This window comes from Oncorhynchus mykiss, chromosome 26, assembly GCF_013265735.2.
Source record: "Oncorhynchus mykiss isolate Arlee chromosome 26, USDA_OmykA_1.1, whole genome shotgun sequence".
In the NCBI taxonomy this organism is placed as follows: Eukaryota; Metazoa; Chordata; class Actinopteri; order Salmoniformes; family Salmonidae; genus Oncorhynchus; species Oncorhynchus mykiss.
Genome location: NC_048590.1, coordinates 27,538,415 through 27,552,008, shown reverse-complemented (window position 1 = coordinate 27,552,008; position 13,594 = coordinate 27,538,415). Strand labels below are relative to the sequence as shown.

Genomic DNA, 13,594 nt, shown 5'->3' with positions numbered 1-13,594 from the left:
TTGTTAGTTAACGTTTGATGTGATGCCTTATGCTCCGAGGTATTCATTTGTATTCAAAGTGCAGAGCTGAGTCCCCTCCTGTGTTATTGTGTTGTAGGATAACAAAGTGAGTGGAGTGACATGCTGCTCTCGCCTGCTGGGATGCTCTTATCTGTCTCCCTGGGTGCTGCCCAAGCCCTGGGTGCGCACTGAGCCCCTGTGTTCCCAAGATGAGTTCTTGATCCTGGGGAACCGGGCGCTGTTTGAGAGGGTGTCCTACCAGGAGGCTGTGTGCACCGTGCAGGCCGTGAGGGACCCCCGCGCAGCTGCCAAGAAGCTCTGCACGCTGGCCCAGAGCTACGGCTGCCGGGACAATGTGGGGGCGGTGGTGGTGTCCCTGCACATCGGGGAGGACAACTGTACCTGTGAGCCCCCTCACGCCAGTACTGGTACAGATCCCCGTGGACCCCCTCCAACACCCCTCCCCGTCACTGCTCCCCCAGGGGACCCGGCCACGCCCTCCTCCAGCAGTGGCATCGCTTCAGAGTTCAACAGCGAGACTTCGGCCTCGGAGGTGGGGAGTGAGGCGGGCTCCACAGCCTCTGACGAGCACCCCTCCACTGGCCCCATGGCCCGACCTGAGAGGCGCTGTAGTCTCCACCCTGCAGCCACGCTCTGTGCCCCCGCGGGACCCGGCTCAGCTGGGGTAGGGGGGCCCCACCCTGTCCTGTTCCAGCGCCAGCCCTCCTGTGCCACCTTCTCCAGTAACCAGTCTGACAACGGGCTGGACAGTGATGACGAGGCTCCACTAGAGGGGGTCATCTCCAATGGGAGCAAGCTGGAGGTGGAGGTAGACATCCACTGCTGTGCTTTCCAGATCCGTTCTGGGCCAGCCGCGAGCCCAAAGGACCACAACCTGGACAAGACACGCTCAGACTACCCCAACGGAAAGATGCGTCGTCAGAACAGCGTGGTGGTGTCAGCCACTAATGGCTGCCTGCTGGCTGTGTGTGGCAGAGAGATTTCCGACCTAAAGAAGTCCCCCTCCACCTCCAGCCTCTTTGGGAAGAAGCTCTCCAACGGCTCCGTGGTGGCCCCGGAAGATAGCCACAACCTCATCGAGGTAGCCCTGGAGGCCCCTAAGAAGAAGTCGGGTTACTTCACTGCCCCTGCCCAGCAGGACCCCGAGGACCAGCTGGTAGTGCCTCCCAGTCTAGAGCAGGATGTTAGGGAGCAGCTGAGGGGCCAGAGCCCTATGGTCCCAGGACCTCCACCCCCTTTCACACCCCCCTCCATCAGAGACCCTGTGTGGGACCACCCCCACCCCCCTGTTGCCATGCTGCCCCAGCGGGACCTCGCCCCTAACCCTATCCCTGCCCTACAGCAGGAAGTCTATGATACTGCCCTCTAGAGGGGGCCAGAGCACAGCACCACCCTGTGGTAGTCCTGTGACAGTGCCATACCAGGGGGGCAGAGGAGGTCTCTCTGGCACAGGTGGGATATTCCAGTTCAAGTTTCCATTCAGCTCTGTCATGAAGACATGTGGGGCCTTGACTGTTCACACATGAATGCGTTACGTCACGTTAGACGTAGAGAGGTGCTTAGCTAACTGTCTGATGAACCTGGTGGAACTGTCTGAGTATCAGAGCTGAACAGGCACTGAAGTCACCAACCATGAAAATAGGTTGTGAAAAGAAGGGGGCCACCGGAGGCCAAAATACCCCAGCCTGAACTAGAATACCTCATGCGTTTAAGACTGCAGAACTTGTTTGTAACATTTCCCTTTACTTGGAAGGAAGGTCAAATAGTGAAATGGTAGAATAATCCATTTGAGTGTGTTATCATTCCAATGCTGGGGGCTGCAGGGGCTCCTAGATCCCAGGGACAAGTCCTGTGACCAAAAGGTGAAAAAGTGCCTACTGTAGATGACTCAGCCCCAGATGTCCCTGCCTCCCTGCCTGTGTGTGTATGGAGGGGGTAGGGGACACACATCAGTATTAACTCTGGAATAGGACATCACTGTGTGACAGCGTCCTCCAGGGGCCACCAATGGTACAGCCACTTCTCGCGCTCGCTCTCTCTCTGTCTGTCTGTCTGTCTGTATATATATATCCTACTTTATCTCCCTCTCTAACCTGTTGACTGCACAATGGCTGGCAGGACTGGAAACTGGGCTGACTGGCCTTACTCTGTGGCACAAGGATTCAGACTGTGTATGCTAGAGGCAGGTAGGAACATAACAGCAGGCGATAAAAAAAACAAATCTAATTTTTATTTACTGAAAAAACTAAGAAGTGACCCTTTCTATCAACACCATAATCCTCTATATGGGAAATACAGTTAGTATCTATATACACATTTAGTCTGAGCAGTGTAGTGCAGAACCACAGAGTGGTGTAATCACAAGGCCAGCTTGGCCTAGTCCCAGCATCAGGATGCGTATCCATTTGGAAACCATTGAAGCCTTGCTGGGAGGAATAATACAGAAAATAACATTCAAAAATAGCATCAAGCTCTCATAAAAAGGCAAACGCAAAATAACATAACAGTGCATTGCTCACCTGTACAGAACCAATATGGCATACTGCTTTAAAACCATTATTGTAACACTGTATCCGTGACAGTGCATGGTCAGCAAATTTTAACAGAAAAAGTAATTATATTAATTATGTTTTATGGGCAACATGAGTGGTGACAATGAAGACGAAACAATTGTTCACGGTGTTCATATCTCAAAGACGCTACAATGCACACCAGATACTGTACAGTAATCATTACAAGTGATGGGTGAAAAAACATGTTCTTCACATTATTCGAGTGCCATCATTTAAGGAGTCCAGATACTGTGAGGTGTGTAGCCCCTTTGTCTTTAGTTTTTCTAGTTTCACGCTTCTTGTACCCAGGAAATTGTGCAAAATCTCTCCAGTGACCAACATATCGAAAGTGTTTTTTAAGGTTTGAGAATCATTCTGTTCCCATCATTCCATTAGCTTCACAGTCAACTGAAGAAAATATCCATGAGTAGTGTGCTAAAATGAGGATGTAACATGGTATTATTTTACATGTATATGAAAAGTATGCATGTTGTGAAAGTCTATTTTAATCATGCAGTTTGCATAATTCCGTTGGAGCCTATAGATATAGCTAGTTGATGCTCTTCATTTTAAGTCAGTGACCGGCGAGAGAAGGAGTAAAAATAATTTAAATAATTAGATATTTCATTCTCATAGATCTACTGACAGATTCAATAGGGGTTTGTGGGACATCTGGTGGTGATAACTATGAATTGCCTCAAATGTTAGTTCTATATCAGTGAATATCACCAGTGTACTCTACCACCGCTACCACCTACTGTATAACAGATTCAGAACAAGCACAGTGTGTTTTTGTTGGCAGGACAGAAAAGCTCATTGTTGTCTTGGCGACAATAAGGGCTGGTTTGAGTAAGAGGGGTGGTGTGAAGCTCACATGAGTGGCAACACCAAACCATTTCAACAGGTGGGTGGATGACTGGATGGGGTTTTGTGAAGGAACAACGTTTCAAGAGGTATGTAAGGACACCTGACCTAATGCTGAGGAGGATGTTATCTTACTCTTCTTTCACAGTGTGGAGACAAGCCTTTGTCTGTTCCATATGTTTCTAAGCTGTCAGAGGACCCTTGGGTAATACCATCCAACCAATGAGGAAGACGGGTTTATCAGATTACGTTTATGTGGAATTTTAGCAAAAATGAGCAAAGCACTTTTGTGTCCCGAGAAGAGTGAAAAAACTAAAGTATTGAGTATAAGCCATTCGTTTTGCATCAGAATTTGAGTTCAGACTTTATTTGGGGCATTTGCTAATGGTTTTAGTGTTGCTAAGGTATGGAGTGGCCCTGACTTTTATCTAGCACAGACATTGTGAAATATGTCCGTCATGGACATTACTTTGAAAAAAGGCATCTGCATAATATGGGTCAGTTGACTGTGAATATGACATTTCTATAAAGTTGCACTTGTGCTCCAGCAATGTTAGAGGATAGTATACCACTAATTGACTAACAAAGCTGCAGACCAAAATCTACCACCCTTCCCCTTTGTGCCAAACTGCCTAACCCTAACCCATTTTAGAGAGGAGAACTTTCTGACTTAGTAAGAGAGGGCTTGTGGTCTGACAAGAGAATGACTGGGATGTGTTCCTAGATGCCACTGTGAGAAGGCTAGTGGCATGGTTGTAATACTTACCATAGCTGCTTAGCTAGCTACAACCCACTCTATGCTTGTTCATAGCCTTAATGCAGCGCTCCCAGTCCTAATGAGGATGGTGACTGTCTTTTTCTGTTGGTTTTATTTCCTTTAGCGGAGCTGGTTTTGCCCTTTGACCTTACGTGGCAAGGTCAGGAGCATATAACACGGCAATATTTTGCATTATTTTCTCCAAATTGCAGAGGGAGCAATGTAACGTTTCAAGCCAGTAGAACAAGGATTGGGACCAGAGGGGTGGATTCTAAAGGTTTCGTAGAATTGGCAGTATTTTAGATGCTCAAAAACCTCACAGCGGCTTCGAAATGGCTATTTACTTCATCCTTAACGTTCAAGACTGGATTGATTGGTGAATTTGCCTTTCTAAAGCCTGCTTGCTTATAATATGAGATTTATTATATACAATTGAAGTTGGAAGTTTACATACACCTTAGCCAAATACATTTGAACTCAGTTTTTCACAATTCCTAACATTTAATCGTAGTAAACATTCCCTGTCTTAGTTAGGTCAGTTAGGATCACCACTTTATTTTAAGAATGTGAAATGTCAGAATGATATTAGGGAATTATTTATTTCAACTTTTATTTATTTCATCACATTCCCAGTGGTTCAGAAGTTTGCATACACTCAATTAGTATTTGGTAACATTGCCTTTAAATTGTTTAACTTGGGTCAAACATTTCAGGTAGCCTTCCACAACCTTCCCTCAATAAGTTGGGTGAATTTTGCCCCATTCCTCCTGACAGAGCTGGTGTAACTGAGTCAGGTTTGTAGACCTCCATGTTCCCACACGCTTTTTCAGTTCTGTCCACAAATGTTCTATGGGATTGAGGTCAGGGCTTTGTGATTGCCTATTTTGTGAAGTGCACCAGTCCCTCCTGCAGCAAAGCACCCCCACAACATGATGCTGTCACCCCCGTGTTTCACGGTTGGGATGATGTTCTCAGGCTCGCAAGCCTCCCCCTTTTTCCTCCAAACATAACGATGGTCATTATGGCCAAACAGTTCTATTTTTGTTTCATCAGACCAGAATACATTTCTCCAAAAAGTCTGATCTTTGTCCCCATGCGCAGTTGCAAACCGTAGTCTGGCTTTTTTATGGCGGTTTTGGAGCAGTGGCTTCTTCCTTGCTGAGAGGCCTTTCAGGTTATGTCGATATAGGACTCGTTTAACTGTGGATATAGATACTTTTGTACCCGTTTCCTCCAGCATCTTCACAAGGTCCTTTGCTGTTGTTCTGGGATTGATTCGCACCAAAGTATGTTCATCTCTAGGAGACAGAACACGTCTCCTCCCTGAGTGGTATGACGGCTGCGTGGTCCCATGGTGTTTATACTTGCGTACTATTGTTCGTACAGATGTACGTGGTACCTTCAGGCATTTGGAAATTGCTCCCAAGGATGAACCAGACTTGTGGAGGTCTACAGTTTTTTTCCTGAGGTCTTGGCTGATTTCTTTTGATTTTCCCATGATGTCAAGCAAAGAGGCAATGAGTTTGAAAGTAGGCCTTGAAATACATCCACGGGTACACCTCCAATTGACTCAAATTATGTCAATTAGCCTTTCAGGAGCTTCTGAAGCCATGACATAATTTTCTGGAATTTTCCAAGCTGTTTAAAGGCACAGTCAACTTAGTGCATGTAAACTTTTGACCCACTGGAATTGTGATACAGTGAATTATAAGTGAAATAATCTGTCTGTCAACAATTGTTGGAAAAATGACTTGTGTCATGCACAAAGCAGATGTCCTAACCGACTTTCCAAAACTATAGTTTGTTAACAAGAAATTTGTGGAGTGGTTGAAAAACTTGTTTTAATGACTTCAACCTAAGTGTATGTAAACTTCTGACTTCAAGTGTAAGTTTTATTCACTTATTTTGTTCCAACTTCGGACAAAATCTGCTCTTCAAAGGATCAAACACTGTTTAAAGCACTTTGTACATAGGGAGATAAATATATTCAAAGATTGATATTTGAGTATTATGTGAGATATTTATCAAAAATGCACATTAACTCATAGGGCTTGAGTTGTCGTTGTTGTGGCTTCTGTCAGCCAAACATATCATGTCTTCTCTAAGAGAAAGTATCCAATAGAAGTGCTAATAATTCAAAGTGAAGTGTGAGAGAATTACAAAACTGCTTTTCGGTTGGATGCAAGTTTGTCTTTTAGCACAAAGATAGGCATTGTTCTTCCTTGTTCAAGTCTTAAGGCTTTTTTTGTATTGAGTCATTCTGCTTCCATGAGAGGAATAGCAGCTGGTGTTGTGGGGTGAAAGATCCTGGCTCATTCTAGGGATGATAAGTGGCAGAAAGCAGGCATTTTGAATATTGCTTTGTTTGCTAACGGAAGCCACCTGCTGTGCCTCAGGCGGTAACACAGGTACATGTACGCACCACAGGTGTGGGTTTGCCCTCCACCCTGAGCATTTCAGGACAGACTAAAGAAACAGATTTGAGCTTGCACACATCTGACATTTTCATATGGCATTTAAGTTGAGAACCTAAGAACAGTATGAAGAGGTGATTGTCTTTGATGTGGTTGGAAGAACAAGATAATTCAAAGTTCTCATAATCCTCTAAATGAACAGGAAGTTGGACTTCAAATACACTACACAATGTAGATGATTATGAACATGAATTCCCTCACATAAAATATGCAAAGTGTCACCTGTTTATATTACTCACAGGTTACACACCTAGGAGGATCCTTTTTTCTTAACTATGGAAATTAGTAGTAACTGAGCATTCTTGTCTGTGTGTGCGTATGCATGTGTGTGAGAATCGTGAAGTGCAGTGTTCTGCCATCGTGTGCGTTTTCACCTTTTGTCAACTCTTTCGACGCAGTGGTCCATGTAGAAAAGTTGATCAAGAGGCTCCATAATTGGGCCCTAGTTTGCCAAGTGGGGACCAGCAACACACTACTAAGCTCTGTGCGTTCCAAATGCACCTATGTTATGTGCTATAGCAGCCAAAAATGCATTCCAAATGTAAGAACATGCATCTGCAAATCCTTAGCCAATTATTATTTGCTATTTTGTTTACAGTCAACTCTCCCTTGATTTTGTAAAGAACCAAAAAGTTTACTCCTACTAACAAGAGCTAGAAACAATATTGATTGGGAGGGTCATTAACCTAGATAGAGGAATAAATGTGCCTGTACATATGCATACCGTACGTATGGCTACAGTAAGATGGGGCACAGAGTAAAAGATCAAGGTGACATCACAATGATGGCAAAGTATTCCCTTTAATTATTTAGTAGAGGAGATCAACTACTGTTCATGATCTGAGTGCACCATAATCCTATGTAAATACAGCTGTGTGTGTGTGGGTATGCATATTTAAGTAGGTTATTGTGTCAATGCTTTTCTGATTCCGTTTAATCCACTCTCTGTAAACACGTGTTTTATTTCTCTTCTCAGAGGGAGAACATGCTGCCTGTTTGTCATTGCAGTCTGAGTGAGAAAGTATGCATGTGTTGCTGTTATATTTAACTGAATGAATCTCCATTCTGTTAAATGATTATGGTGAACTCTGGAAAGAATCTGATATTGAGGATGTTTCAATTGTTTAACATGTGACCAAAGTAAACATTGTTTGATCTCAACTTTCTTTCTGTACATTCTTTTCTAGAGATGCTTGAATATTTTCTCTCAATGCCAAGAAGCTGAGGTTTATTTTTGTACATTGTTTCATGCAAATGTATAGGTCCTCCACTACAGAATCTAGAATAAAGGGATTCTATTGTATATTGTTGCATATTATGGTATTTTTATTTAAGATTCTAATTTGTGTATTTAATGTCTGAAGCATGCCATATATAAATGCATATAAATATAAAATGTATACAGTGCATATATGTGATTACTTTCTACAAAATGTTAATTGTTTGTAAGCCAAGGCATTGTTTTGAATATCTGGAGCATATCTAATATTTTTGTTTATATTTTAGCATGTAGAAAACTGCTACAAATATTTGTATTCTGTTAAATATTTGTTGTAATTAGTTTTAGAGGATACCTTGTTTTATCATTTAGGAAAGGACTAACCATGAGCACTTTTGCTGTTTCAGCCAGAATTGTACTCCTTAAAATTTTCAGTGGGCGATGGTTTATTATTTCATTTGAGATGCTGCTATGACTAGTTTTGAGCAGAAAAGCTGTATTTTTAATTAACTTTCAGCCAAGTAGCAATAAAAATGTATACTGTGAAAAACCTGGGCCTTGGTGCATTTCTATCGTTTCCCTAACTTCTGTTCCCCTCGGTTGTCTTTCTGATGATAGCATTTCTATCGTTTCCCTACCTTCTGTTCCCCTCGGTTGTCTTTCTGATGATAGCATTTCTATCGTTTCCCTACCTTCTGTTCCCCTCGTTTGTCTTTCTGATGATAGCATTGGCCAGACAATATCCACAGACGCAAATCCATGGTGTTTCTGAGCTGCATTACAGAAACCGTATACCGTTTCAGAACCAAATGGAAGCAAACATAGCAAAACAAGAATTTTATTGGATCAATTCAGGTAGATCCCTCCCCGTTCGCTTTTGTTTAAGAAGCGTTTTGCAACAGAATCGGCGGAATGAATACACCCCTGCTCTCTTTGCTCTGCTCAGATTTATGTTTTCAGTCCCACAGAGACCACAAACAATAATTATTATTCTACAAGGTAAAATGGAGATATTCTAGGCAAGAGGGTTAATGAGGAAGAGAAATACATCTGTTTAAGATTTTTATTAGTAAAGAACAATGTTTGACAGTGTAGATGTCTCACATCTGTAACATTTAGTAAAACAAGTGTGTGGTTTTTGAAGTCACAAATGTACAAAATTGCTCTTTGTACAGTTAAACTTTATCAATCACAGTTCATTAAAAATACACTAGCATTTATTTGACAAATTTGACCAAATTTGACCTCAACCCTACATTTTTTCCACTCTATTCACAGTGGGGGTGAGCAAACCCCATTATAAGTTAACATCTTCCATCGCTCTCAGTCTCTTCATCTCCCTCACTGCCCTGAAAGCACGGATGGCCAAGACTATTCCGAAGATGAAAACAATGACTCCAAGCACCCCGAAGAGGCCTCCAGCGATGTCTGCTCCATTGAGTGCACACGCAAAGCCCTGATGCCCTTTGCTCTTGTAGAGCGCTTCCCTCTCTGTACAGATGGGGTTGTCGTAGGTCTCCTGCAGCTTGATGAAGTAGAAGGCCAGGGCAGGGATGTAGCCCAGGCCGATCAGGAGGTTCACCAGGGCCTCACCCAGCAGCACAGGGGGCCAGCGGTAAGGGACTCTCAAAACCCCGAAAGCCAGAATGATGCAGGCATAAACCATCAGAGCCCCTCCACAGGCCATGCTGAAGATGTATGGAGGTAGCTTGAGCTGGTGGAACAGTTTGTCCAGCTCCTTGACCCTGTCTGCATCGGCTCCAGTGAAAGCCTGTGCTCCTCCATAGTAGTACTGGTAGATACCCCCGAGGCTGGCCAGGTCCCGGTAACCCCCGGAGTTACTGTAGGACACTCCTGAGCAGATGACTATCAGCAGGTTTACAAAGACCTCCATTATCTGGCATAGACCTGAACAGAACAGATCAAGAAAGAGCTAAATACATGACTTATCATACAGTAAGAGTCTGGGAGAAATCGAGCTGAGTTGAAGGTCAAGTTATACGTTTCACAAGAGAGGGAGGATTATGCGACAATGCAGCTAAATTGAGGTTGATCCGAGTTCAACCAACATGGTTGATGGTTAATTTCAGTGGGAATTTCATCTCAGAGGGAGATAGAGCATACATTATGCCATTGTGTGAATTAAACATATCATGGATGAACAAACAATTTGGAGAAAGAAACAGATACAGATATTATAACTCAAAACGCCAATCCCCTCATAAATACCCTGTACCCTCCGAGAGGGTGGTCATGTGGTTGGTTAGGTCATTCATAACCTACCCAACTACATTCCTACTACAGGGGTGTAATCATTAGTTCAAAACATTTTGCAATGGAAACCGTTTACGCCCAACGAAATCGAGTTTATATTGGATAAATTCAGGTAGGTCCCTCCCCGTTTGGTTCCGAGTGAATAAATCCCAGGACCAATTAAACAGAACAACGCCTGCTACACCGTACCAACAAGATTCACCCACAAAAACGTTTCAGGTGTAAGTTGTTGCTGTTTGTTCTTTAATTTAAACATGACTTGCCTCTGGCTGTTAAGGCATATCTGAGGTTGTACAGAGCCTGTCTGTGTTGTGGCTCATAGTATTCCCCCACAGAGGGAGATGTGGAGGCTTCTGTATACCTGCAAAGACAAAATCACAAGTTGATGTCTGCTAAATCTTACATTCAAACCACCACAACCCTCCTCCATAGCAGAGAGCAGGTTTTGTATTCAAGGGGTTCATATTTACTTTGGGCACCCCAAGAGTCAATGTGCCATTCAAACACAAGCAGACAGACATTACAAGGAGTCAATTCCAAACCAGTGAAACCGTAGACTTCTCGTGCTGTACAGTATATGTGGGCAATAATACGGTAACAGAATGATGCAGACTCAGATTTTCACTTTAAAATGTATGCCAAACAAAAACCAATGATTGGAAAGTTAAATCAATCATACAACTATATCCCCAAGGATGATTTTTCCTGTGTTTTATATACACAGTGTACTAAACATTAGGAACACCTGCACTTTCCATGACAGACTGACCAGGTGAAAGCTATGATCCCTTATTGATGTCATCTGTTAAATATACTTCAGTCAGTGTAGATGAAGGGGAGAAGACCGGTTAAAGATGGATGTTTAAGTCTTGAGACAATTGAGATATGGATTGTGCATGTATACTATTCAGAGAGAATGGGCAATACGGAAGATTTAAGTGATGTTGAACGGGGTATGGCAGTAGGTGCCAGGTACACCAGGTTGAGTGTGTCAAGAACTGCAACGCTGCAACACTCCGTGTGTATCAAGAATGATCCACCACCCAAAGGACATCCAACCAACTTGACCCAACTGTGGGAAGCATTGCAGTCAACATAGGGCAGCCTCCCGGTGGAATGCTTTAGACACCACCTAGAATCCATGCCCTGACAAATTGAGGCTGTTTTTGAGGGCAAAAGAGGGTGAAACTCAATAATAGTAGTGTTCCTACTATAATAGTGTTCCTATTATTTTGTACACTGTATATTTCCACACTGAGGTTGGAATAATAATGTGAAATTGTGAAAATTATGATAATGCCCTTTTAATGTTTTGGTGGGATGGAGTTTTGGCCTGCCTGGTGACATCACCAGATGGTAAATTAGTTAATAGACCAATAAGAAAGAGTTCCAAACCTCTCTGCCCATAGAGGGGTTAGTTGTTTAGCAACAAAACCAACATGTGCTCAACAATGCCCAGGATGGTAACTGTGGAAGCCTCTCTGTGACAGTTAGATGGTCTCTTACTCTCTCTGTTGTCCTTGTTGACTACTGCCTCTGTGGTCAGGTGGTGCGTCCTTGTGAGAGTGAGGTGTCGTATCCCGCTGTCTGTCAGAGTAGTCCTTCTCTCTGACCCTCCTGTCAGCTCCAGAGTCCTTCTCATCCCTGTACCTCTCGTCCATTTGGTCTCTCTTCCGCCGGTCTCTCTCTCTTTTCCTTTCCCGGTCTCTCTCTTCATGTGAGGAGCTTCCTCGGTCGTGAGTGAGGTCCCTCTCCCTGCTCTTGTCATACTCATCCCTCTCCTGGTATCTGCTTCTCTCTGGCATTGTCTGGTCTCTTGGCCACTTCTCTGAAAATGTATTTGAAGGAACATTGCCGTGATCAATTGAGTATTAGTGTAAAGGTGTCATACCGATATCTCAGGGAGATCAGATGACAATCCCAATCTATTATTTGTGCATGTAGCCCTACTAAACATTGGTGGCAATGCTTGTTGGCACTAGTGACAGTTACCACATGGCATTCCTCCTATTCAGAAATGACTACAGAGTAAAGATGGGGGTAATCTAACAGCAGTAATGGGTATCTCTCCGTAAGGAGCCCTGGGGAAGGGATGTAACCTGAATCTTCCGTTATGGTCTGACTGTGACCCGCGTCTTGGGTGGTTCTAACCCTACCAGGCAAAAACTGTCCAGGAGAAACCTGCCAAAAACCCACCCCTTCTGTCAATTGGCTCCTGGATGCTTCTCTTTTTATTGTCTCGTGACTATTTCCTCATTCTAGTACCGCCCGGCGACACTGTGATACAGTTGCCCAGTGGGAAGCATTTACCCATGACTGCGACCCATAGAATGAGGAAACAGCCAGGAGCCAATAGAGAGATGCATCCAGGAGCCACATGAAAGCGGGGCAGGTTTTTTGGCGTGTTTTCCCTGGGTGGTTCCAACCTGGCCAGGATGGGAGTCACAGTCAGACCCATCTTGAATGATATCGTGATGATTCTGCACACAACTGAATACACATTGAAAAACTTTGTCAAAGGTTGAAAACTTCAAACAAAATGCTGACACTGACTATCAACCTGGTCTCCGAGCATTTCGTATTATTCTGTAAGTAAATCTGTTGTGCGCCATTTAGTATGACGTTTGGTATGGTTACATAAGACAGATGGTTACTTTAGGCAAAACCGAAAGTATAACGCGAGAGTCTAGCAACCCAAATGTCACAACATATCATACGAAATGGGTGATGGACACCCACAAATTAATACATACCATACTAAATGGTGTGTTTCGGATTTACGTACAGAATAATACGAAATGTTCTGAGACCAGGTTGTGACTTGAGGGTTGAAGGCACTAGGGAATAACGTTTGTTACTATATTTGATGAAGTTAAAAACATACAAGTTAACGTTACCTGTGACGAATGATAAGGGTCACGGGTATGCTGTGTGTTGAAGCGAACCAAACATTGAGATAACGAATTGATGAATGAAGAAAGAACAATTAACAATACCTCTTAATTCTGGTTCTTATCTGGATTAATTTGTGCGAATGATTGGATTCTTTACGTCTTTTACTTTTCCTGTATCTTGGGACTTCTTTCTTCTCCAGGCTCCTCCCTCTCACCTGTTCGCTCTATAGAACTCCACCCCTACCACAAAAACAGCATTCCGAGGGCATGGGACAAAGGTGTGTAGTGTCGGTGGAAAAAGTGGTGTTTCAATTGTGAAGTTTTTGGGTGTCAGAGATTTTAGTGCAGAAGAACTACTGGGGGCTTTAAGAGAAGGGATTCCAGACTCCCAGGCAGGACGACTCTGTTGGTGCCAAAGTAGTGGGAAGGGGTGTTGGGGATAGATATATATTAGTTAGATTGTGGTGCACCCCCCCCACACACACTTCCCTTTTTATTTTTTACACATGTGCATGGACGGAATGTTGAATTAGCAATAC

At 43.6% G+C, this 13,594-nt stretch overlaps 2 protein-coding genes across 3 annotated transcripts in view; one reads left to right on the top strand and one right to left on the bottom strand.

The window, feature by feature from the left end:
* Positions 1 to 4,735, top strand: part of LOC110506525 (PH domain leucine-rich repeat-containing protein phosphatase 2) — a 48,583-nt gene extending 43,848 nt beyond the window's left edge. Inside the window, exon 19 of the mRNA XM_036964043.1 lies at positions 98 to 4,735. Within this exon, the coding sequence (XP_036819938.1) occupies positions 98 to 1,390 (1,293 nt within the window). The 3' untranslated portion in view covers positions 1,391 to 4,735. The remainder of the gene's footprint in view (positions 1 to 97) is intronic.
* A 4,203-nt stretch (positions 4,736 to 8,938) lies between these two features.
* On the bottom strand, positions 8,939 to 13,335 carry marveld3 (MARVEL domain containing 3). Of its 2 annotated transcripts, none has more exons than XM_021586193.2 (4): positions 13,059 to 13,335; positions 11,668 to 11,989; positions 10,425 to 10,522; positions 8,939 to 9,795 (listed from the first exon to the last, which is right to left on the bottom strand). In XM_021586193.2, the coding sequence occupies exons 2-4, from the start codon at positions 11,964 to 11,966 to the stop codon at positions 9,185 to 9,187; spliced, it is 1,008 nt and encodes a 335-aa protein (XP_021441868.2). In that variant the 5' UTR covers positions 11,967 to 11,989; positions 13,059 to 13,335; the 3' UTR covers positions 8,939 to 9,184. The 2 variants fall into 2 exon arrangements, with proteins under 2 accessions (XP_021441868.2, XP_021441870.2); XM_021586195.2 differs by having other exon boundaries at positions 13,158 to 13,335.
* Between the last annotated feature and the right edge of the window lie 259 nt (positions 13,336 to 13,594).